General features: G+C 44.6%; 1 protein-coding gene across 3 annotated transcripts in view; it reads right to left on the minus strand.

Moving 5' to 3' along the window:
• Positions 1-27511, minus strand: part of LOC144829566 (copper-transporting ATPase 1-like) — a 405691-nt gene that overhangs the window by 291483 nt on the left and 86697 nt on the right. For all 3 annotated transcript variants that reach the window (XM_078688825.1, XM_078688827.1, XM_078688826.1), the window contains exon 4: positions 17648-18385. In XM_078688825.1, coding sequence (XP_078544951.1) covers positions 17648-18385 — 738 coding nt within the window. The remainder of the gene's footprint in view (positions 1-17647; positions 18386-27511) is intronic.

Genomic DNA, 27511 nt, shown 5'->3' on the forward strand with positions numbered 1-27511 from the left:
CATGTTCCCACGTCCATTGTATCTCCGGTTCGGTCTATTATTACGACCTCTACCTCTCGGCTGACTGGTGTCTCCATTTTCTGAGCCGGAGGATTCAGTGTCTGAGGATGTGGCATAGGAGGAACCCTGAGTGTGTTTCTGTTTGTTAGAGTCAGTGGGAGTATAGTTGTCACTAGTGTAGGGATACACTTTCTCATGTGAGAATTTCGCCAAATCCTTTTTAAATTTGTCTATTTTAGCAAAGAAGATGGGTTCCTTATACTCCTTGTTGGCCTTATTGGAGTCCTCTTGTTGTTTTTCAATTTTTTTTGTTGTTAGTGTAGTTTTAATTTGTCCTTCCAGGATATGTATTTCCACTAGAATAGCGTCTGCAATTCTTTTAGCTGTGGTTATAATCAGAATGAGCCAGTCTCTCGTGCAGCGCCAGGCTATCAAGGACCAATCCTTAATAAAGGCTTTGTCTGTTAGAAATAGCCTTGGCGCATTGGTGACTATGAGACCTGTAGGTGAACATTTCCCATGTAAATACTCCGCCATTATCTGCCCGTGTATTATGGTGCGCGAATGGCTCTTCTTTAGATTTAGTACTGTCTCCCAGTCTCCCACCGTTGCAGGGGCTGGGGTAGGAATTTGGTCTAGCATACTTGGATTTTCAGATAGAATAGATGAAAGAATTTCATCATCAAAACCTAGGCCGCCAAAATCTGCCATAGTATCACTGGATGAAACTGCACAGTACACTATTGATGTAGTGCACTTATTAACGAGTAGGGACCCGCAGCCTTAGCTGCACAAAATGACAAAAAAACAAAAGAAGTGGTAGAGGGTCCGAGGGGAAAATGTTTTTATAGACCAAATGGTACCTAGTCCCCCAACTTGACAGTTAAACACACGGGAGGTACCAACAGTCTGAAATAAATAAATCTGATGGAACCTAATAGTGTCCCACATTTATACTGAAACCACAAAGTTAGTCCAGAGAAGTAACATTGTTATACCAGGAACAGTGAGAAAGAGAAGATACAAAGTCTGAAAAACTAGAAAAAGTACCCATCAGCCCACTCAAAAGTGGAATCTCGTCATCTGGGTTATTTGCGTTGGAAAATGGTGTCCTATAGGCTCCTCCTCAAGGAGAATCTGAGGCTGCCTAATTTCGGACCCAGTGGTTGAGCATTCAACCAAAGAAGATGACAGTGTGTGAGTTGAAGGGGCAAAAGTTGCAGTGCTCAAAAGAAGACAAAGGAAAATGATCCACGTGATTTAAAAATACCTACTTTGATGTCATAAGAATAACTTTATTAGGTCTGTCCATCAATGTGGTATCATTAAAAGCAGTGTAATGATAGCATGCAAGGAATTGCTATTCACCATGTGTGTTATTTGGTCAACATGTTTCAGCCTTAACCGGCTTTCGTCAGGACCTATGATGTACTACTGCAACACTTACTCAATGTGATGTGATTGGATAATCTACACCCACTCTCCAATTTCCAAAAGAAAATTGGTGTATCTTCTCCTGTATATACAATGTTGGAAACAAAAACAAGACAGGGTTAAGAGTATACACATCTGTCGCATGTTTCTCATGTTTCTGTGCAAGTTACGTATTTGATTTAATGATTTTCACTCACCCTAGTTGAAGGGAGAAAGAACCTCACCACACCTGGCAACTGCTCAGGGTAAAGGAGGCCACGCACTGGAAATAAGCGCATAGATCTGAAATTAACTCCAGATTCAGACTTAACAGTCACAAATTAAAACATTTCATCTGTGATACAAATGAAGGCAATATGGCAGGCCTAGATTTTTTGATGCAAATGGAGGGAAGAGTTCTTAAAATGAAGATGCGTCTATCTAGACTACCTGATTTGGCTCAACTAAGCTGCCTCGCATAGTGATTAGAGCAGCAGAGTAACCAGATACCAGGAGCCATGGACGCTTTCTCATGAAATGTGAAGTAATTACTTCCCAAGTATAAGATCTAACAATTACAACACACGTCTATCTGCACAACCGTCTATCTGAACAAAGCAGCCTCTTTGTATAATACAAACCCGCGATCACTCCCCTCTCCGTCGTTGCCTCGGGTTAGAAACTGAGCCGAGGGGGAGGTGGTGACGCAGAGTTGTGCACGGGATTTTGTATGTGCTTAGCGGACCTTGGAGGGAGCTGTCAAGGGCAGTGCTCTGATTGGACCAGTGGGTGCTGGTAGTCTGAACCAATGAAAGCTCTCCCTTCGTATGGCGACTCGGGGAGGGGCTGTCCGAGGCGGTTGTGTGATTGGTACCGTAAGGACCAATAGGAACCATTACTTAATGCGCCGTTTTTTGGGCGTATCTAGGTCTGCGTTTCTCAGCAGGTTCCGAAAGGCGGGGATTGTTATTAGCGCTACAACGCATAGCGGACTTTGGAAGGAACTGGTATTAGTTCAGTACGGGCTAATCAGCGCCTTTGCTTGATGTGCCGTACGTCCGTTCATATCAATAACCACGTGTTCCGCAGGTACTGAGAAGTAGGAGTCATGGTCTCTTACAACGCATGCGTCCGCATGCGGACTCGTCTGATTGGTTGTCTCTTTACAAGACGGAGACGAACAATCGCTAATGTAAACAAATAGAAATGAAAGCGCAAAGCAAATGTTTATGTATTATATATATATTCCTGCGCATATGTTAAAGTGTTAAACGGCACATATGAGGCCCGGGAAGGAGTAGTGAAAAGGAACGAATACATTGAGGTAACCCCGCGCAATAAGGGAAAAGGGTCGGTTGTCAGCGTGTGATGTGTGAGCAACCGATGCCAGGTCCCAGCAAGTGGGTTGTCAGGTCAAGTGTAGTCAAAAGGTGAACAGATACAAAGTGCGTTAGTGTGGCACCAGAGGAAAACAGCTGATCATGACGAAGTGTGGTCTGTAGTAGTAATCAAGTGATTGCGGAGACTCTGCTAGGTACCATTTGGTCTATAAAAACATTTTCCCCTCGGACCCTCTACCACTTCTTTTGTTTTTTTGCTAAATCACCTTCTCCTTGAGACACGTCTGGACTCATCACCAGGCAGCTACTACTGGGTCGGGGGCCAGATTGGGCAATACAATCTCCTACCATGCCACAAAATCTCAAAGGACCATGGGCATACACTCTAAATGGAAAGACTTACCTGGTGATAAATAGACTACTATCACCACGACTGGCCCCACAGAAGACGACGCTGCCTGCTCGACCCAGACCGCGGGGGATGCTCCTGTGGCTACATTAGACTCTATCCTTATTTGCCATCAAAGATACCAGAGAAGCCCTAGACATCAAAACGGACACTGAAGTAGCAGACATTGGTATACTGCTTGATGATCAATGCAAGATTGCGGAAAAAATTGTTGAAAACTGAGACTGATTACCAAGACCAGTTACAAGAAGATTAAAGGGTCAGATACTGGAGCTAGAGGAAAGACTCTGAACATTGGAATACAGGGCTAAAGATGCTGAATGTAGAGCTCATAGGAATAAAATAAGAGTAATAGGCCTACCAGAACGAAGTGAAGGGAAAGATATGATTACTTGTTTGGAATCCTTGATAAGAGACACAATAGCACAGGAGGAACTGTCCCCCTTCTTTGCTTTGGAACAAGCCCACAGAGTTCAGGTTCAGGCTCAGCCGCAGCCATCAGGGTGGTGGTCAGATTTTGCATTATCATGACTGGGTCATATCCTGAAACAAGCGCACAAAAGAGGAGAACTGCTCCTAGAAAACAGTAAAGTGCTTCTGTTCCCAGACTTTACCACGGCGGTGCAGAAACTACCGGGTGTCCTTCCTTGAGGTTAAGAAACAACAACGCCAAATGAATATTAACCTGTTAACCGCTGCGGTAATCCCACCGCAGTGCGGGCGTTTCCTTGCACGGGCGGGGCCGCTTCGGCCATTGGACCTATGCAGCACTACGAAGGTAGTGCTCGCGACGTCCAACGGCCAACGGCAGCACTCAAGGGGCTAAGTATGCAATGCTGTTCCCTGCAAAACTCAGACTTGCAACAGGTGCTAGCACTAAGTTCTTTAGAGACCCGCAGGGAGTGTGTGAATGGATTGAGGCACAGCTGCGTAACACTGGATCCGCAACAGCTTAACAGCAAGTCGGCGATCACAACGACCAAAAACCCAGAAGTTGACTAAACAGCACTTCCCAACTACAGCAACACAAACAAAAAGCAGTTGCTGTGGTGGTGACCATCACCTACTCCAGGAACACTCAAAACCTCGCTGTGGATGAAGAGGTAGAACAAGGTTCCGACCTTGTAACAGATTTCACTGTGGACTGTGGGCCAGAACAGGACCTTCCCCACATCAATCCCAGATCTGCTTATGATATTATATGATGCCAGTTGACTCTGAACCCAGCACATTGAATTCCACAGAGAGGGTACGCCCTGGTCTGGAAACGGGAAAGGGTCTACTTGAAAGGCTAACAAAATACTATGAGCCAAGGATGAGCAATATACCTGGCTAAGAATACTGCCACAGCGGGATGGTGAGTTGCAGAGCTGGGGAGACCGCTCCATGAGGACCACACCACCCCTCGAACTATTGATGCTGGAGTTTAAGAATGTTTTCTTATTATTGGTATGCATTGGGGGATGTTGCATTGCTGTCCTGGGATGGGGAAGTAAGGTTTGGTTCTTTTTGGAGTCTGGAATGGTGCCCAGATGCTGGTAAAGACTACAACTACGCTGAGAGCAGAACAGTCAGACAGGTCATCTGCTGAGGCTAAGGGGAGGGACTGTCACTGTGCTACAATGGGGGGGGGACACACACAATACAAGATTATATCCTAGAATGTTCGACGATTAAATAATATGACCAAGAGATATAAGGTGTAGGTGACTGCACCTCATATGCGTCACTCTGTTGTTATCAGTGGAGGGGCTTTAACAGGGTTGCAGTCTCTTTGATTGATCGCTCCCACCCTAAACTGCCCAATCCTCCGACAGAGTGCATAGCGTAGAAATGTAGAGACTGGCAGGAGCACTGGTAATTAGTGGGCACGTGGAGAATCGTCCACCCACAGGCCTGCGACTACTCCTTTTCAGCACTGAATGAGCTTCATGTTAGACTAGACGCCTTTCTATGTAAACAGGAAGTACATGCAGCGATTACCAACACTGAATACCAGAATGGCATCAGATCATAACACTATAGTTATAACACTGGCCTGGGTGAAAAAACACACTAACATACCTAGTTGGAGGTTGAGAGTTGAGAATCTAGAGGACCAGGTTTTTCACCGCACAATAGGGGAGGGGATCCAAAACTACTTCACAAACGATGCCACATCAGCACTGTCGGAATGGGAAGTCTTTCAAATGGTGATTAGCGGGCAGTGCACAGCAAAGGCAGTGTGAGTCTGCCACATACTAGAAGACGCAATCATCACCCTAGAAGAAATACTACGAGAAGTAGAGAACGTCAGACCTGGTAAACCAGACTTACAAAACAAGGTCTTAGGAGGCAAAAGAGAAATTAGCAGAGCAAGTTGAGCGTCTCAGCTGTTTTGATTATAAGAAATATATGGTGAAAACACATGCTGAGAGAGATAAAGCTGGGAAACGGTTGGCATGGTTAGCCAACCCCAATAAAAGTGCTTGGAAATAATTGAATAAGAAAACAGTGAGGGAGACAAAGCGCATAATCAAGACGACACAATTGGGGTCTTCAGACACTATTAATCTGAATTATATGATGGAAACAGCTGAGCTAATCTCCCGAAAATCCAGCCTTCCTATACACATTACCCTTGCCAACATACACTCCCAGAAGAGAGTGGGTGGTGACATAACACAGGAGATCAAGACGGCAGTGAAGGGCACGGCTAGGGGAAAGATCCCCGGGATTGATGAACTCCCAGTGGAGATTAATGTCCCTTATGTTGAACATTTGGCTCCACACCTGGAGGAGGTTTGTAGAATGGCGAAACAAAGTCACTCATTAACTGCATCAACTACAGAAGTGCTGATTATCCCCATAACTGGCAGAGAACACCATGATGTAAAAGGCCGCTGTCTATGTTAAATGTCGTTTACAAAAGGAGGAGCTACGCTACAAATCAAGATGGCCGCATAAGCTCCCGGCTCCGTCGACCTCCGCCAACAGCTCGATTATCCTGTCTTTCATCCTGTCTGCACACCTGATTTTCTTGTCTATGAAGGTCTACTGCTTCCAGAGGTGCAATCCCGAGATTTCTACCTTATCGGCTGACGAAGATACGCCGTGTTTCTATTCTCGGCCTAACATCGTGTTGAAGCCGGGGCCTCGATTTCTGGACTAGCCGAGTCGGAGTTGAACAACATCGGCCGTGAGACCTGGACTGAGCCCGGTCTCCCGAAGAGTGCCTGAATTGTTGATTTTTCTGACGATCCTTTGAACGATCCACACCCGGCACACGCCAGCGTGCCACGCCGGTGCTGTGGTGGAGGCCCGGCGCCCTTTCTGCCCCGTGGGGGTCGACGGGCTGGGTCCTCCCTGACGGCGAAGGTGTGTTCTATAAGACGAGGAGCGCCCATTATTTGTGATACTGAGAGGAGATGGAGCGGACGGAGGGCACGCCATCACTACGGGCCGTTGTGGCCGCCATTGGGGCGCTCCATTCGCACACAGTCGCTGTGTTCCGGACACTGATGGTGAAAGTGGACGGTATCCTGGCACCTGAGGACGACACCTCGTTTGGTCTCCAGCTGGAGATGGTTCCAGCGATGCATGGCATCTCAGAGGTCGGGGTCCCTGTGCATCGCCCGGACTTTATGATTCTCGACGGTCCCCTATTGCCGGCTAGCCAGCCCGTGCTTCTCACTAGTGTCTTTTGCCTGACCCTGCTGCCACCCATCACTTCTATGGACAAACTTCCATGTGGCCACGAGTTACTTGCTGATGGTTTCGGATGCTCGCTGTTCTTGGACATCTTTCCTAGTTCGAGCCATGTACTTTTATCCTGTTTTCGATCCTCTTATGCTGCAAAGAACTTTTATGGACGCTCTGCCTTTTCCATCAAAATGGCGGCTCGAGTGGCAAGGACTCTTAGGACGGACCGTACTGGCCAGGGCTGAACTTTATCGCTGGGTTCCGATATAATAGCTTTTCTTAATGCCGGGGTTGTGCCTATATTGTGATGGTAATTGTGTGGCTGTTATTTATCCTACCGTGACTGGTTTGTATAATTGCTGAATATTGGTTTTATTGTGTCTCCGGGTGGTTGCTGTTGGCGGTGGGCATGGGAGTCCGGGAGTGTGTCTGCTTTCTCCTCCTCCGCTTTCTCTTTTCTTTCCCTCTCCTTTGGGGCAGTTCCTGGGCGACAGGCACGCTGTTAGTGGGGTAGGCCGTAGCCATTACAGTGGTGTAGGGTGGCGGGTGTGGGGGGGGTTTGTTATTTTAGTTTGTTTTGTTCTATGGTCCCTTTCTTCTTTTTCCGTCTGTTTCTGGGAGGGTTCTTTACCTCCTTAGTAGGGTTGGCTGTCTTTCTTTTCCTTTTTCCTTTCTTATAAGGCTTCTACACTCACCTATGCCTTTAGGTTACTGGGGGGCGAGTTTTCAGAATGGTGCTCTGCTTTATTGTTTGCGGTCGTATTGTTTTTGCTCTAGGTCCGCCTCGGCGACTGTATTGTTTTGACAACTGTGTGGTTCATCAACTGATTCTGTTTGCTCTGCGGGGTACGTCCCCCCCTTACCTCTTCTTATTTTATTATGTGGTGTGACGCCATTGCTCCTGCAGCCGTTCCTACTCTACATAACTTTTAAAAAACGAAAACCTCATATATCCTTATGCTTTGCAGTGCGCACTCACACATGACGTATCTATGATATTGCTTTTTTCGGTCGTGTTCTTGTTTCTACATCCTGATTCATTTGATACGCTTGCGGCCGGCCCCTGTGGTTGTGGGCCTGCGCATGTAATACTTTGCAAGTTTAAATAAAGGTTTTTAAAAAAAAAAATAATAATGTCGTTTACAAGATACGAAGTAGACGGTTAGTGACCCACTTGTTGTCCTATATGCAGAAGGTCTAACACTCAGATCAGGTGAGTTTTATACCGAGCCAAAACATTGCGATAAATATAAGGTGACTGATCACCATTCTACTAGACGCCTCCCAATATCACCATAGACTCCCTAGTCATGTCAGTTGATATTGACGGTACTTAACTTCATACTGTAACAGAGAAAATTGGAATAGGACTCGGCTACTATATTCTAACACGACAGCAAGAGTTAAAATGGATGGAGTGGTATCAGGCACCTATCGAGTGGAGAGAGTACTAGACAGGGGTGCATATTGTCCCCGCTGTTATTTGCAATAGCAGTTGAACCCTTGGTGTGTAGAGCATGGGTGACGAAGTGGGTGCATGCTTATAAGGCAGAGCTATCACAGAATACCCCAATAAACCGCCACAGAAATGGTTCATACGATTGCTACTGGAACTACACCGCACAGCAATGGAGGCACACAAATTACAAGCAGTGGCTAAACAGTGGCTATTCACTCTAGTCCAGAGAAGTAATGGAGTATGCTAGCTAAGTGGGTCAAGCAAGAAATTGAAAAAAAACAGATCTCTATAGAGAGAGAATTATTAACATTCGAGTAGTTGCAGGCCGACTCTGGCATCCTAACAGGGCACTTCCTACTATATGGAGCACTAGTGGCAGCCATGAAGGGCAGCGGGCGGCAGAAGATAAACTGCATTACGGCTGGTATCTACTCTACCACAGGGGACTTTGGGGCTGTCTTGGGACTCTACCAGCCCCTCAGGACTTAAATCTATACTCCTCTAGCTTCACAACAGGACACATGGGTGACGGATGTGAAAACACCCATAACCGATGGAGACTGGGAAAAATTATTGGAAAGAGCACCTAAGGTTTCTAGGAATGCACAGTTAAAAATACTTAATTTTTTACTTTATACATAGAGCATACCTCACACTTAGTAGGATTAATAAATTATTTCCACACACTCAAGCTACATGCCGTAGATATGGGTCTATTGAAGCAGAAATGCATCACATGGTCTAGGATTGCCCGCAGCAGGCCACATACTGGAGAGATGTTACAGCATTCGTCAATGAAATCACGTACTGTAATATATCGGGGGCACCTGTGGTGTGTTTGCTGGGTCTTTACCCGCACCCTGCCAAACACAAGACTTCATCCAAATTTGTCAATCTAGCCCTCATTCTGGCAAAGAGACAGATCACATTTAAATGGAAGTTAGCACTGAGCCAGCGGCGTCTCTTCCGCTAAGGCAGGGGAGCGTCACCCGACTACTTTTCAACAGTGCAAAAAAGGACAATTAAAATGATAATACAATGTTATTATCATTTTATTTCTCCGTGCTGAAGACAGTTTTGGGGTGGGCGGGGGTTGGCTGTCATCACAGCTAGCAGGTGGAGGAGTGGTGGGCACTCAAGTGCACATGACGGTTTGGCTGGCTATCTTGGCCCGACCAAACAGTCATGCGCACTAAGCATATTCTCCACCGGGCTGTATTGCACTGCCTTGGTGGAGGGCATGCACAGACTCCCTCCCAGTTCCTGTCTGAGCACCAAACCACTGCGCTCAGACCAATCACAACGCTGCGGTCATTCTGGTGACAGCAGCCGGGACACTCCCGGGAGTAGCCGTGCGCTTAATAAATACCTGTTAACATAACATAACAGCAGCACTGTGACTGGCTTAGGAGAGCCTGTGTAATTCCTGCTTCCGGGACTCATCAGGAAGAGAAGCTGAGAGGAGACAAGGGCGACTGTGAAGAGGCAAGTGTAATATTTTTTTTCACCCGCTGTCCACTCCCTATGTGTGCCAGCCACCACTGCACTGAGCCCTACAGTGGATAGATGGAGAAGGGAATTGCTTAAATGAGTGGAATACAAAAGTGTCAACCTCATTAGAGAAGCAAAGAAAGACAGGGGCTCCATGAGACGACAAGAATGTGTGAGGCCCTGGTGGAAGAAATTAAAGCAGACGATTATGACTTAGAAAGAAATGTACCCCCTACGAGAATAGAGGACTGCAAAACTAGGGCAGGTAGCATAGTAAATGGTCAAAATCGAAATGCTAATAAAATTTGTTTCCCCAAAAAAATATGAACATACGGCCCATGGAGACTGGTTTCATTGACTGTTTTTAATTACTTCCAGGTCTGAGACCTGGAAGGACCCAGTCAATGTAAAGCCCTTCTCACTGTCTGCCAAGATGCATTATCTGCGGGAGTACTGGTCAGGCTCCTTTAAAATACAAGTTGAAGCAGACACCAAAGTAAAGTGCCAGCCACTATAGCACGGGCTTCACAGCCAGTGAGCAAAAAGCAAGCATTTCCTCAGCCAATCCAAGATCACCACACTCCCTCTGCTGACAGAATATTTCACCATACTAGATTGGTTGTGAGCACCCAGATGCCACTTTCTCTGCCCTGATCACAGCAAAAAGATGTCGAAGAGGTATTTTTAGCCTTACGCATGACTAGACACATTCCAACAAATTTACAAGTCTTTTATGGGAGGGAGATTATGATAGGATTAGAACAATTATTGTTCTTAACCTATGATGTGTGACACTTTGCTTATTAAAGTGCTTTACATTCCTTGTATGAAATGGCGGTTGATCAGCATCACTTAAAGTATACATTAAGGAAAGTTATTCATCAAAATTGCAATTTAATTAGGAGACGTAAACCATTTAATCACCTGGATGAAACATCACTCTATATTCAACAGCTTCAGGACGCCCTGTGTTCGCCAATATGTAAAGTGGCTTGATTTACTCTTGAGTGTAGGTGCAAAATGTGATCCAGTACCCACATCCCATAAATCTGACTACACCAAAACCAAAAAAGAGGCGGTGGGGAAGTGCACAGCTTGTTTTCCAAAAAGAATTTAGGAACAAAAGCCATATTTCACCCAAGTTGTTTTTATAATCTTTCTGTGGCGAACAACACACACTTCAAATGCTGTATGTTGTTTACGGACTACAGACCAAGGTTAGTGGCATTGTATGGGCTGTTTTTGCTGATCGCCTAATCATTGTACATTTAGGCATGTCATATTACGAATTTAGACGTCACTCGTTACCTCTCTTGCTAGAGTCCATTTCTTCTTAACTAGAATAATACATTTGTGTATAAGATTCACTTAAGCTTAAATCACCAACTGAGCTCCATTTTCACCAACTCAACTGGGATAAATATTGAACTCCTATGAATACCCAATATTATACAATACTATACAATTTTCCTCAAGGAAAGTCCAGGAACAGGATGTGAATCACTACATGGATCAAACAAACATCAAATAGGAACCTCATATACTTCCTTCCCTCCACTGCCTCCTCGTCTCATCTACCACTGTCATATGAGGCCTGCTCTTACAGCCAAGGAGCCTTGATATTCATGTAAACTCTTCAATGAGCCTCTCAACTCTAACATACTGAGATTCTGCCAACATATTTTGTTCCTACTGCCAGAAATTGTTATCAAATGCCCGATCTAAACTTAACTTCTTTAAGAAGGATTCCAGCATAATACACTTACAATGCCTGAATAATAATAATAATAATAATAATAATACTGACATTTGTAAAGCGCACAGCTACCTCCACTGGAAGTGTCCCGGGGCTGCCCGCATACCGCTTAGGAACCCCTCCTGGCTTCCCTGTGAAATGTCCACTCCTGGGCACTCCCCAGGTGCAGCCAGGCATCCCAGGGCTGTTGTGGAGATTAAGCAAGATATTGCCCAGAGTTGCAGAGTGGGACCCATGATTAGAATAGGACTGAGGCGAGAATATCAGGTCAGAGGAATTTTGAGCCCGAGACCCGCCGAGGCGGGAATCGAACCCTGGCCCCGGGCCAGAGCTCTGCATCAAGGTCTGCCGCTATAACCATTGAGCCACACTTCTCCACTGAAATGAACTGTACCTCATTAACGAATAATGTAAAGGTCCAACCCAGTCTTCCAATACAGACACGAGAGAGGTTTCAAGGCTGTCCACAAACGTGCATTCACTAGTCTTGCTGGCAGCATCAACAACCATGTGCTGCATTCTATTTAGGGACTTGTGTCTACTAGGATCCGGCACTGGAACATTTTCTCTCTACCCTAAAGCTCTACATTCCCCTAAGGCATTCTTAAACAATCTCAAATCCTATCTTATGGCCATCGAACAGACATGTCAAAGGGGGTCCGAAGAACCTTAGCTTCCATATTACGATGCGATCTGTGGTCAAAGCCAATTCAAACTGGAGTATATGCCATTATCTGTTCAATCGAGCACTCCCCAATTCCTTCGTCTCAACGGAATAATGCTCCCACCTACTGTTATTTTTCCTATGTAGTCCATTGGTAGCTGTACGCTATAGTAATACAGTGCGTTACATATATACTCAATACAAAAATGTATGTACAACTTAACAACATGCTGTCAAAATGCTACTTCTTGCAAATAAGTAAATACAAACATATGGCTATTTCTTAAGCTTGCAAAGAGTCGGTCTTATTTCTGGTTACAATATCATTTTCTATTTTATGAAATAGCACCACTCGGAGATAGCCTTGCCAATAAGACATAAGAACTTTGCAGTTACCCTAACAAGGGGTCAGGCTCTATAGGGCAGAGGAAAAACCACACATCCAATTCCTAAAACAGTCACACTCTAACGAGCATTAGAAGATTCCTCCCACTTCAAAGTCAGTAAGGCTACACACAGTTGAACAGCAGACCCTTAATCTACACACAGAAAGCCACGTTTGCCGGGAAGGTCAAAGCAAATGACATAGTTGAAAATAGGATGGATTCATATTGTGCTCTCAAGTGTGACTGAAGGGCACACAAACACTTTCCAAAAATAAATGTACACTCCTGAGTCCCAGTATGTGAAATTCCAGCATTTGCACATTTAAGATCAGGCCTCTGTGATTGCTGGCTTTTCAGTGTTAGGATACTAAAGATGAGCACCCACAAACTCATAAGTGTGTGGGCATTTACATACCCCCCTTGCAGACAGAAACCCAAGACAGAAAGAAGTGTGTTCCTGCCAAAGGCATGATTACGTTTGTTTCCATAGTGGGAATGCAGGGTAAATAGCCAGACATCTTTAGGTGACACTGGCAACACGCTATGGCACAAAGGGCATAGACTCGGTTTGATTATTTTGACATTCTGCATGGGGTGTATTTAGCCTAAGCCCTTTACAGGTGTGTGCACGCTTTAAAAAAAGACTGACAGTTTGTGAGAAGAGCAAAATGGAGTTGGTTGTAAAACAATAACCTTATCTGGAAAGGACACATTGTAAATTCCCAACAGTCTACAGTCCATATATATAATACTTCATTCCATAAATCATGTAAAGAATTCCTTATTCTGTTTCAATTCATTCCCTTCCAATTGACTGAATTATTTATTTAGTATTTTATTTCTCATATTTCTATAGCGCTCCCTCCCTATGAGGTATAGAGGCGCTGCTTTCCAATATAACAAGAAGAGTAACGCTAAGATCTTCCATCGAATAATAAACAGTATAAACAAGTGAGAGCACAGACGAAGGACATGGAATAACGGAATGGTTGAGGCCAAGCGGCGATCAGGGAAGCGACAGAGGAAAGAAGGAAACTCAGAGGTAAAAGTGAAGCAGGGGAGCAAGAGGAAGTAGGGGAACCAGGAGGACAACAAGGAAGAGAAAGAGAGAGAGAGAGGTTGCAGGGTTGAGGTTGAGGTAGATGGAGAGTGGAGCAGCTGCAGCACACAAATTGGAACATGGAGGAGAACGAAGGAAGGGGTGCAGAAGAACCGTGGTGGGGAGAGCAGGAACACAGATGCAGAGGCGGCTCTACTACTAAGGCGTGGGAGTGCCGCCCCACTGCTCTCAGAGCAGGAAAAAGGAAAAATAAAATCATAATAACGTTATTATCATGTTATTTTTGGAAGGTTCTGGGGTGGGTTAGGCGGGGAGGGGCTGGTGGCACAGAGGGAGGAGTGGTTTGTGCACACTAAGTATGCATGACTGTTGGCCGGCCATCAGGGGCCGGCCAAACAGTCATGCGCACTTAGCACATTCCCCACCAGGCTGTAATGCACAGCCTGGTGGGGATCATGCCCAGGCTCCCTGTCTGTCCCCATCTGAGTGGCCAGTAGCTTATGGGGAGCCTGTGTGCTTCCTCCTTCCAGATCGAAGCAACAGAGGAGAGACGACGATCGGCGGCTGTAAGGAGGCAACTGCTTTTATTTTTTATATTGTACTTCCTATTTCTCCCCCATTCCCCCCCCCATCCCCTCCCCCTGTTCCCTGCTAGCTGCTACTGAAAAGATGAGGCTGGCATGTGTGGCGGGCGGAGCTTACTTGTGATAATAATTCATGTTGCACGCAAGAGAGGCCTGACTGCATGGAAACATGGTAGCATTTAATATTAAGAGAATCCGAGTGATAGGCAAAGGGCTTAGAAAAGCAGGCTAATCATTTGAATGCTAAAGCTAACAATGTGTCCTTCCTCACCATATTTGTATCTGGAAACTCAATGCTCTTGACATTGCTTAAACTAACAGAACAGAGATGGAAACGTTCCACTTCTTTGGTGTGCGTGTTGTAACTACGGCTGTAAGGGAAGGGGGAAAAGGAAGAAGAGAGATGCAGCATTTGCTCCTGTATGTTTCTGCAAAGGAGCGTTGTTTGCACATTTGCACATTTTTGAGGCAAAAAACGAGCTGAGCACAAGTGACTAATCCACAAGACGCAATTAGCGATAAACATATATAAGATTCTAGTGCAGAGGTGGGGTTACATACTTGGACCAGCTGCTGAGGGGAAATAGTAAAGGGCTGAATTTGGACTTCTGATCCGATGACAGCGTAAGGTATGCGGAGAAACCATGTAATGCTTGCCATAACTGAACTAATAAAGTCATAAATTGGATGTCTGACAATGAACTGATATTTTGGGTAGGAAATAGAACAGATTAGGGATCTACCATTCACTCTGATTTGCATATTATCTGCTGAGTTGATTATAATAATCATGATCCTTCAGATTCGTAGGATTTGTAGACTGAAACTATGAAGTAAACAAACAATCATAGTTGTAAAGTTCCAACCATTGTGTGTATCAATTGATTCTTAGGCTGCAAGGATGGGGCTCCACCTATCGTCACCAACTGACTGAAGATTCTACGACAGTGTTTCAGATTCCTAACACTCTGTCCCACAGAGCATATCTCGCTTGAGAGGAATTGAGAGACACCAACCACTTCTACTTTATTTCGAAAAGGGCACATTTTCTTGTGGGTACTATTGAATCTATTGGGGTGAACACACCATGGAGATCAATGTGGACCCCGATGCCCTGGGGGGCGTGAAAATAAGCTGAACGCACTAGCACAACAAGAGATTTTCAGAGGTATTTTAACATTTTCCTCAGTAGTAGGAAAGGCATCTCACTTGTCCTTCGAGGTTTTTGGAGTGCTCAACAAATACGATGGATCTGCCAAAATTGCCATTTGAGTTTTTGCGAGTAATGCCAAGAGAAACAGAGGAGATAGAGCTAGACACAACAGATATAACAGAGAACAGGCACGTCACACTTACAGCTCCTTTAATGCAAGGAGAGTCCTATTAACTAATAGTTCTTGGAAACATAAAAGCAGTGAAGCTTAACTGGTTATTTGCCAAAGATATGCCAGGACTCCATAAGATCATTAGGAAGGGGAGTTACTAAGGTTTATCTTTCAATTGTATGCCTCCATGGGAACAGACACCCGAGGCACACAGCTGTAGACACCTCAGTTAGAACCAAGGTCAGAAACATTTGAATAAACAGAGATAAATAGAAACATGGGGAGCAGGGTCAAGACTGATTTGCATATGGCTGGGTCCCCACTGGGGTGACGTGGTGAGCAGAATAACAAATGATTAAACCCAGATCCTTGACTGGGGTGAGTGTTTGAAAAGTTCAGAACACTCAGTCCATCATTTTATTTTGTGATGTTGCTATGTGCGTTCTAAGTGGCTACGGGCATGCACAGGCATGGGTCCTTTGCTCGCTGCGCCACTGGTTTCAAGCCAGCCTGGCTGATGAGAGGTGATACCCTTAAACTGGTCCCAGTATGCTTGTTTTCTGGTCAATGGAGCACCTGGCCTGGCAGTTCGAGCTGGACTGTTCACATGGGGAGCAGGGTCAAGACTGATGTGCACATGACTGGGTCCAAACTGGGGTGACGTGGCGACAGAATAACAATGAATTAAAGCCAGATCGTAACTAGGAGTGAGTTATTGAAAAATGTTCAACACTCCATTCAGCATCTTATTTTGTGATGTTGATTAATAAAAACAAGACGGCAAATCACAGGGGGAAATTGCGAAAAAAATTGTTGATTTAAGAGAAAGAAAGTCCAATATTGCACTAGAGCTCAAGGCCCAGGAAGGTATATGAGAGATAAGAAAGAAATTACAGCTCCAGCGAGAGGTCAATCATTACCACTCTACACAGGATGGTGGAGACCAGTTCTAAGTAGAGGGTCTCAATCTTCCCAAGGACCTGACATGGGACAGATCTATCAGCAGGGGAGAGGGGATGACCAGTGATCAGGAATCCCTAATCAGTAGTTTCAAAAGAAGAAGGTACCTGCCTTGCAGAAAGAGGGTCATGCTGAACAGCGAGGAATGGGCAATAGCAGTCCTTGACACATCGTGCAAAAACAACAGTCCACCTGAAGTTTATCTTCCTACTGAATGTGGAGGGGACCAATGACTTTGTTCAAGTAGAAATACTGGATGAATGAACTGCAGCACACAAATGGAGGAAGAGAGCAAGTTTCACTGGATGAGACCCATGATAACAGACCTCTCACATGATAAGCCTGTGAGGCCCCCTATAGAATCCCCATAATTAGTGAGCTATGCAGGGCCTATCAGTGCAAAGTTCGCTTCGGGTCACTGACAGTAAGATGCAGCTCCTAGTCCCAATCCTTTACCTTGTCAACTGCTCACTTGCAATTCCTGCGGGTCTAAACTCCAAACGTAAAACTAACACGCATCCTCTTTCACAAAAGCACCAGCTATAAGACTCCAGTGAGGACATTGGAAGAGATTTCAGCTCTGGATAGCACTGAAATATTCTGCACAAAGTTGTACAGTTAAACAATAAAAACCCTTGTGAAATGCACTCCCAATCAGTAAACAGGATAAATGTGGTTTCAAATCTTGTTCAGACTAAATGGCACTAAAGACTATGTATTGTGCAGCGGTATGTTATCCGTCACTCCTAAGGAACTATTGAATTATCAACATATGTGCTCCACTGTGATCCTGAATAATCGACTGTTTCCCCACACAAACATAGGTTATAAACCTTCTTGTTGTATATATTGCAAAATCACAAACTTGAAATATTCAGTAACACTGCATCAAATTCTTCATTGTGCATCAATAAGGGTCACCCTTCCACAAACATTCAAAAGTCCTGTTTGTACATTTAGTAACTCCCCAACTCAAAAACACACCAGTTCTTGTATGATACAAGTCATCATATTAGTAAAAAAGAAAACTTTATATTTGGAAAAAAAGAGCAAAATTGTGGGACTTTAATAAAATGATAACTTTTGTTTTGTTGTTGATTAAACAGTTTCTAGAATTACCTGAAACGGAGGCTTCAAAACCCATGTCATCTATGGCGTCTCTCAAAGCTTGTGGGTTGGTTAATGCAGGATCATATTCTATTGTTCCATTGTTATTTGCCAGAGAAACACACACAGACTTAACACCATTTTTTTGAGAAATGACCCCCTCAATAGATTGCACACAGGAATTGCATGTCATCCCTTGGATGCTGATCACTGTAATCTGACTTACAAGTTTCTGGCTGGCATTGTTCAATGAGATCGCAGGCGGGCAAAGTGCGGGTAAAACACCCTCTGAGGGAGTCGGACTCACTCCATCATTGCCCAGACTGACTCTGAACTTGTCCGGTGACACTGCTTCCACAGCTTTCTTGAGCGCCTCTGGGTTGGTGACTCTCGGATTGTAGGTTATGATAGCACACTTCTTCGCCAAAGACACCTGAATACTGGCGACCGAGGGGAGTGCGGAGAGCTGGCTTTCAATGTTTTTGACACAGGAGTTGCAGTGCATTCCCTCCACCACAAGTTCCACGGTTTTGAGGTCAGAAGATTGCTTTGGCCTTTGCTTCGCTTCCTCAACGTCTTTGGTGGGAGCATTTTTTAGCCGCTCAACGTCAATGGCTCCAAGTTTGAGGGGCTTTGGTTTGTTCTTGATGGATGCAATAAAGCCAGCTACTTCGATCTGGTTTTTGATCTCCGCCGCGGTAATGAGGTTAGGCTGGTATACAATGATGGCCTCTTGGCTGTCCAGGGACACTGCAGGTGCAAGGTAGACAGAAGAAAAATCAGATACTGTTAGTATAACTGAAGACTCTGGAACTCAATTCTACCACCAGAACCTGTGTTCTAGTGCTTCGGTCTAATCTTATACGGCAAACTGTTTTGAAAAATGTTTGCAATCAGCAAAGTAAGATGTACTGGGGGGCCTCACTACAGGCTTTTATATGAAATGTTTCTTTCCTATTGCTGCTTTCACAAACTATTTCAGTGCCCTCAAGGAGTTTTCAGAATACCTCCAATTGCTCCTTCCCAGAAAATAAGGTTTGCCCTGTCTGCTAAATTTTAGGACATGGCTTGCCGAGGGGTGAATTTAACATGAGCTGGTGCTATGTCCATGGATGATATCCTGACATTTCTCACCATGTATGGTTTTATCCCTTGAAAAAAATGCTGGTAGTAGATGCACAAAACCAAAATAGGAAGGAATATGGGGAACACACAATAAGTAAATGGAAGATCCTTATGTTTGGGGTTCAGACACTATTGGTTGTGCGGTAAGGTTTGTATTCTGCCTCTGAAGGAAGGTGTAAGTGCAGAAAAGGCAGGGCGCAGTGTGCAACATTAATGGTGTACTTCTTGAGTAAGGTCAAGAAAACATTAACAGTTCTGCTTCGGGCAGTGACTGCGCCCAGGATCAGAGACCATAAGTGTGTGTGTTTGGCTGTAGCACAAGTCCTGATGATGGGGTCTGACCTAGAGAGCTAATGTAAGACCTGTACAAATGGCTTGTTTTGGTTGTAAACTCTCAATAGAATGAAGGAGAGGGAAGGAGTTAAGCCGCTATATACTGCCTATCTTCACTTTGAACATTTAGAATCTCAACATGGAAAGTTGCTTACAAAGTAAAGAAACTATTCCTGGATGGAGTAAATACTAGCATGGTGCAGCGAAGGAAAGGTAAAGGGGAGTAAGTAGTTCAGTTAGGGACAATAATGACAGAAACTTTGTGCACCAGCAACAGTATTAGATTTATTCTTAAGAGCAGACCTGCTGAAACTAGACTTTTAAACAGTCATGTCAAAGAAAGAAACCAAAGTATTGAAGAGTGCCATGGTGGCAAACAGTTCTTGCAATTACTGATAACTGTGTCGGAGAGGTGTAGGCTTATGTAACTTTCCAAGAGTGAATCAGTTCATCATCAAATACTTTATTCGGCTAAAAATGACCATAAAGGTATACATAAGTGAAAACAATTCATGTTGAATATATATTAAGAAAGAACGCAGAAAGTGATTAAATAACAATAAAACGATTCTCAATTGCTATCCACAGAATAAAAATAGAAGTTCAAATCACAAAGATAATAAAAGGATCCTTACATGGTACCATATCTTTTCCTAACCATCACTGCGCAGCGGGATGTAATTAACCACTGCAACACATGCTAAACTACTCAGCTGTTGCTGGAAGGTTAAGGCTATCTTATGTTGCCTAATTCTAGTACCACATAGAATTGGTACCAAAAAGCTTTTCCGTGCAGAAGAATATAGCTTACAAAAAAGCATAAAGTGCATTGTTCCTTGTGAGCAACCATTATCAAAAGGACAAAATAGAAGTGTGGAATTCCAATCAACCTGTCGAGGGAAGCCATATAAAAGTGTGCAGTCAGTCAGTTTCCAGAAGGGTCTTGCCTCAAGGCGAGGTAGGGCAAATGAAGACCACAGTCCATGCCACCATAGTCTGGACTGCACAACAGATGACCAATTAGCACAATGTGTATTTTCCACCTGTCCTCCCCAACAACCCCCAACTAGTGATTTTAGTGGAATAGGAGGTGGCATAAAGCTCTAACAAATAACCAACTAAACCTGAACATTCTTCAAGTCCGTTAGACACAATGGGCCTTGCAGTATCCCAGTTTGAGGTGTGCTCCTCAGGTTTAGCTGCAGGTTATGGGTTTGTTGAACAGGATGCACATTTTACTACATAGGGTTTCGCCAAACAAAGCGTTACACTTCTCTTGGTATTTTGGTCTAGGGAGCACTCTAGGGATGTCTGTAGGTTGTGCAGTAGGTACAGGCAAGGTATGAAACCTTGCCAACAATCATTAAGCCATACCTGAACTGTGAAGATACAACACCCTTTTTTACCCTTTGACTGTAGGTCAGTGCTGTAAAGGGGTTGCACAGGCAGCGCAGTCAACAAAAGCTGTCGCATAATACTTTGATCATACTACCGCATAGAAACAGCGAAGAGATTCTTTTTTCAACATTAAAAAAGAAAAGAGAAAAAAGAAAATGGTGCTAGGCATTCAGTAACCCATTGCCCCTGCCAGGTGCCTGAGTCACAATGAATAGGGAAACCCAACATATTTCCTCTGATGTAACAATTTACATTAATGACCGTAGTGATATCCTGATGAGCTGCTTAGAACAATTTTCTTCTTGCTTTTTTAATTTGTGAGGAATCCACAAAAAACTTCGCAGAATTCTCATTAAAATATTATCCCTTAGGTTAACAAATAAGAATTTAATTCACTTGCATAACTCTGTCTGTGTTTGTCCACGAGTATAGGTGTGTATATGGGAGGGCTTGTGCTCCCATTGCATTTGCAATTGCTCATTGGAGCTGCTGAGCTCAGGTACCACAATGCACTTTGCATCAAAACTCTCAAAAATGTTTTCTTTGACTGTATATAAAGTATCTGAAATTCTTCAATTTTCTAACTCATACCATTTAGTTGACACACTTTAAGAGCTCTCCCTAAAGGCCAATACCGGGCACAGGGAGCACATGGAACAGTTTTTATGTAGCACAATGAATGGAGGAAAGTCTCAAAAGGATGATGTAATAATCGCTACATTTACCCAATGCAATGGTACTCATTTCATCCTTGAAATGGAGAGAGGCTGAGTGGCGAGGCCTATTACACCCTGTGAGCTTCAGATTCAAATCGGGTCCAAACTAAGCAGGATTATCTCTGTACTGGATGCTAAATGTTCCATCAAATCTGTGAGAAACTGCCATCTTTCTTGCATGGTATGCCCCCACTTTTGCTGAATTGCTGATGTGCTTTGACTGAGTGTTGCCCTGGGCTCCTGCCAATCAGGTGCCCAGGGCCTGTGTTCCTTCCCTAAAACTGTGTTGAAACTAAAACCCAATTGGCATCTCTGGCCACATGTAAGTCCCTGGTAAATGGTACCCTAGGTACCCAGGGCATTGTGACCAGCGAATACCCCTAAGGGCTGCAGCACTTATTGTGCCACCCATAGGGGCCCTGTACCCTGACACACACACACACACTGCCTTTGCAGGATGAGTGTCCTGGTGCAGAACTAAACAAAGAGTCGACATGGCACACATCCCTGTGTGCCATTCCCACAAACACACTGCCCTGGCATACATCAGTCACCCCTCCAGCTGGGAGCACTATGCCAGTGGTGTGGGCACAGGTGCATGAGCCCTGTGCTCCTACAGTACCCAGGGCCATTCCTGGGCACTGTAAGTGCAGTGATACCATTAAGAGTATATGGTGCTGGGAGGTTGTAATTACGAACTCCACAGCACCATGATGGCTACACTGAAGACTGAGAAGTTTGATATCAAACTTCTCAGCATATTAACCCCACACTGATGCCAGTGAGGGATTTAATAGCAAATGCACGACAGAGGGCATCTTATTTGTTTATTTATTTTACCGATTTGTAGAGCGCATGGCTGCCCGTGAGCGTCCCAGCGCTGAGTGACAAGAACCAGATGTAAGTGGAGTCTTATGGGAACAGCCAGGTCTTAAGTGCTCTGCGGAATGAGAGGAGGGTGGGTTGGGCTCTGATGTCTGGGGGTAGGGTGTTCCATAGTTTGGAGGCGTTGTATGAGAACAGTTGACCGTCAGAACGGGCTTTCTTGATTCTAGGAACAGAAGCTAAGTTACAGTTTGAGGATCGGAGCGTTCTTTTGGTGGTGTGAGGTGAGATGAGGTTTTGTAAGATTGGTGGGGCCTTGCCATGTAGGATTTTATACGTTGTGCAGAGTGCTTTGAATTGTATTCTCTCCTGAACGGGAACTTAGAGATGCCCCCTGAAACCTAACCAACTCCCAGTATCCTGACTGCGTGGCTACCGAGGCTGCCACCACCAGACATGTTTCTGGACCCCTGGGTCGAGAGCTTGCCGCTCTCGGGGGCCTGAAACAATGCACATCCTGGGACGAGGTGCCAAGCCTCCTCTCCCAGGATGGGCAGGAGAAGCTTCAAAGCCATGCCACCTTTTCTGAGCTTCTCCAGTCCAATAGCCGTACTCAGCAACTGGCCCCCACCGGTTCTGACCCCCACTCTGGCAGGAAGACAGTCAGGAAATCCTAGGTGAGGAAATGGGGTGTGTTAGCCTGTGCCAACTCCACCCCTCAGGTGGGAGAGGCGAGGTGAAACACAACTCCGGGCTACCACCATCTTGAAGATGGGGAGCCCTGCCCAATCAGAGCTAGGCCCCTGCTTCCCTCCCACAGGAGAGGAGCAGGATAGGGGGTGTATTCACCCCAGGACAGGGACCCATTGGTCCCTGCCCTTGCCCTACCTGTAACTCCCCTAAATTTAGTATTTAGGGGAAACCTGAACCTTCCTTCCTCAGATCCCGATTTGAAAACAAGAAGAAGAACAAGAAACAAGAAGATCTGCTGTACAGCTGCTAACAAGAGGACGACACCAACTGACTTGGCCCCAGAACCTACAGGCCTTTTGATCCTTGAACCTGCTCCAGCTAAACCCGGGTGTCTCCTGTGGACAGCAACCTCGAAAACCCCGGAGGACCTGCCTGCCTTGCTCATCTAAAGACTGGGACTCCCATGAGCAGTGGTTCTGCTCAAACAGCAACAACCCCTGGTGCCAGCCAGGAACCGCGAATCCAGCACACTCTGCACCCGCCGAGCCCGACCCGTGTCTCAGTGGAAAAAGACCCTGAGGACATCCCCCCGGTGACTGTGACCTGGAATCCAGTGCCCAAAGACCCTCCTCGACGAACCTGACGATGCCTGCAGCCTCACAACAAGGAAACCCTCCAACCGCGACCAGCTGAGGGTAAGATTTCCGGACTTGTAAAGACACCACTGCACCCGGCGCCCCACAGCCCCCTGTGCCCAACTCCTGGGTGTCTACTTATCCTCCAAGATCCCAACTTACCTCTCGAAGTGGTGGTCGCACCTGAAGAATCTCCATCCCCGAACCTGCAGACTTTGTTCGGTTTCCAAGTCACTTATTGAATAACATTGGGCGCCCGAAGGTCCAAAAGCACCCTGCACCCAGCCGTCCGAGTGCCGCCGGAAGTGCTGCAACTACCCTACTCTACTCTACTTCCCCACTTGCCCTGTGTAAGTGACTAGGAGCTCAGTTCCCACAGCTACGTGGCCTGCCTGCTGGCAGCCACCAACCGAAGGATAACATTGGGCCTACTCACTCTGCACCCAGCTGCCCCTGTGCGACTGAGGGTGAAACAACTGTACCTACCTGGCCCTGAGAGACCCCTGAGTCTATGCCCAGAACCGTAACTCTGCCAGTCAGGTACTTACCCAAAAGTCGATAACTCACTTTTCTTCCATAGGGTAACATTGACTGGTTTCAATCAAAAAGTGTGGAATTTTGAAACTTTAGAATAATTATCTAAAATCAGCCGAACAACGAATTCCGATTTACTCCCCTGTTATCAGGGGAGAACCCAGTGCTGTATCTTTTAGCCCAGCACTGAACCTGAAAAGTAATTATAAGCGTGATTTACTGTTAACTCAATTTTCCTCCATAGGAAACCATTGTCTGATTTTCACCAGAAAATCTTCTTTGTGTCCAATTTGCAAACTTACAAATATTCCTTAAAAATCGCCTGTATGACTTTTTAAACACATTCTTTCAATTGTTTAGAGGAGATACACCAGTACTGGATCCAGGATCCAACACTGAGTAAGAAAAAGTAACAATAACATTACTTACCTGCCAAGTGAATTTCCTACCATAGTATAACATTGGTGATTCTATGTGAAAAAGTTTCTAAGTGTCAACTTTTAAAATACAATAATATTCCTAATATTCATTAAAAATCACAACTGTAAACACAACGCTTTTTCTCAATTGTTTACAGGAGATGTCCCAGGACTGAATCTAGGATCCAGTACTGTGGTTAGAAAAGTAACCTATAAAGTAACTAATTGCATTTAACTAGAAATTCCCATTGAGCTCAATGTCACATTGTGTTTGAAATTGTGTTGCCTATTGCAACAACTGTAGCTATTGTATTCAAAAGTCAATTACCTATTTGAAAAGTATTTAACTAAAGTAAGTCATTCTGAGAAAGTATATTTTGATACCTATTGTTGGTTCTAAAATAAAACAACTATATATTTTTATACAAACAATTGGCCTAGAGTTCAGTTCTTGAGTGTGTGAGATCATTTGCTGACTGAGTGTGTACAACACATGCTTTACAATGTCCTCTGACACTGCCTTACTGCTTGACCAAGCTACCACTTTAGAGAGTAAGGTTATATCTAACTTTGGCCTCTGCCAAACCTCTGGGGACTGTGGACTCTGTGCACACTGTACCTTACTTTGGTCCAGTATCTACAGAGCCACTTTCATACAAACTTTCAATGTTGGGGAGAGGGACACTGCACATTAGACACACAACCAAGGCAAGTCAAGATGGTTGCACAATACTCCACAGAGTTTCAATGCCTGAGCAAGTGATGTGATCCGTATTAACGACTCACCAATGACTCACCGTGAATAGATATTATCTTTATCAGAGATCAATGTTCTTGGTTCTCTGCACACATCAACCTCAGTATCAACAAAGACAGCAGCGCATTGTCCAGTCCCTACCTCCCTGCCAGGGTGCTCTGCTACATGCTCTCCATTCTTGGTCTGGCTCTTAACATTACTCTTAAGGTGACTGTCCAAACAGCTCTAGGGCCCACTAGAATGCCACCTAGGCACTACCAGCAAGGAGACACCAAAGAACTCCTACAAGGTTAAACTTGTCTACGTTGTCAGGAGAGTGGGCAGCAAAATTACACGTCACTTGCACTGGCAACCCAGGACGGAGTGTGCTGGACAGTACACACTTCTTGATTGCACCCTATGGTGTCTGGGGAAATACCCATCGTACCATGAATAGGCCAGTTGTCTGTCAACAAGCAAAAGGCAATGCACACAGCTTTAGTCAGCCTACGAGATTAACCTTTGTTGGTTTAATGTAGAAGGAGACTTTGTAATGTCTGCATGAGCACTTGTAGCACTGAGGGTGCAGGAACATTGTACAGCCTCGGTCCGATCAGACACACACGATTCTTAAAATCTGGTGAAAACAAAATTATGGTGCTGCCAAGTGAAGCTAATACCTGATCGTTGGATAAATATGCCATTGATTAATTGGAAATGCATGGTAGTGAGATGCAAATCAAATCCAAACTACAGCCAGTTGGCATCTCTAATGCCAAGATGCGGCATCTAAAAAGCCATGCTTTCTTTCTTGAAGTAAGAGACAAAATCAGAAGACAGTCAGGTGCAGGGGTTAAGATGATATGTGAATCCTTGATGCTAAAAGACAGCACCCATGCAAAGCTGAAAAACGAAAAACATCAGTTTGGGTGGGCCATTGTGGATATTCAAGCTCTCCTGCTTGGAGTCGGAGGTCCGCTCTCTTCTATAACTATGGTTTCAGATTTAAAGTAAAAAACAGTAGTGCAGGCCAAACAATTAACTGGTCTAAACCTGCTTCAGAAATTGGCTCAGGAGCTGGTTAAGCAGGAATCAAGAGGCCGTGGCTAATTAAGTTAATACAGTCAGAGATATATAGGAAGCCATCAGCAAGATGCCAAGAGAGCACAAAGTCTGTTACTGAGCAGCCCTTGACAGCTCACTTCACCACATCAAGAAACCCAATATCCTGCCACTCCTGATCTATTACACTGTCCAAATCCAATCACATCAAACCCGAAGACAAATTCACCGAAGGATGAGGCAACCTGCCCATGAAACAAGCTCATTTAGATTTAGAACATTACCCAGCAATACGTTGCTGCATCAGGATTGATCAAATAACCACTGTTTTAGGTAAGCCTTAGGATTATAAACGCTTTTCAAAAGGTCTCCTCCGCCTACCCAGACAAGTATTGCAGTTCAATATGCTTTGCATGTTCTCCTCCTCAGACGGTGAATGTAAGGATAGGAATCCGCCTATGTGAACTGCCATCAACAGAATGTCAAACAATTTCATCAGAACAGGTGCACCACAATCTCCATTCGCAGGTGTCTACCTGGCACTCTCAGAAGGCCACAAATCAACATACTGGTGGTCTACGAAACAAAAGGCTCTATTAAAAGTGGTGAAATGTGAGAGGGCTGGAAGGAGATATTCCTTGAACAACCAAAAGAGTGCTATGATGGACCAGAGAGATTCAAACAAAGTGTAATGAGTCAAACCACACAAAACCGAAGACCAAACACAAATGAAAAGTCATAAAGGGTTAACTCAACAGGAGGAAGATCTGGAGATTATTCATACCCAATGACTTCAAAAGTCAAAGGTGAAACCAATGAAATGTAAAGTTCAAGACAACTCTGATGAAGTGCTCACAGATGATGGGTGAGGATAAGTTCAAATGTCAACAAGGCCAATTCAGCCTTACCTCCACATGCTATAAATGAGTGCATGATGGACAACCATGTACTAAATAGAAGACTATTACCAATATATCGAGTATTACAAGTATGCTCTAGTAGGAGATAAGATTTCCTTATGACCAAATTCTGAAACAAGCTTTTAATTAAATATAGAGAAGGCTGCATTAAATCAGAAGCCCTAGAGATAATCAGGAACATATATATAAAATGAAATTCTGATTGGGTTACATTTTTATTGAACTGAAGGTGGCTTAAAAGTTTAGGGCTTCATACGATCACTGTACTCCGAGGTGCTTTTAGAAATAGATAAATATAACATTTTTCCATTTCATGACTTGGTAGCAAACCTAACAAATGTAAGACAATGGTTAAGCAACGGTTAAGCTACACCAGGGATCGAGTACACGTCTATAGGGTTTAATGTAGACCAACAGATTAAAGATGTAATATAATGCATGACCAGCAACTCACAAGTGGGACCACTGTCTACACAACAA

Source organism: Lissotriton helveticus, chromosome 4_1, assembly GCF_964261635.1.
Source record: "Lissotriton helveticus chromosome 4_1, aLisHel1.1, whole genome shotgun sequence".
Classification (NCBI taxonomy): Eukaryota; Metazoa; Chordata; class Amphibia; order Caudata; family Salamandridae; genus Lissotriton; species Lissotriton helveticus.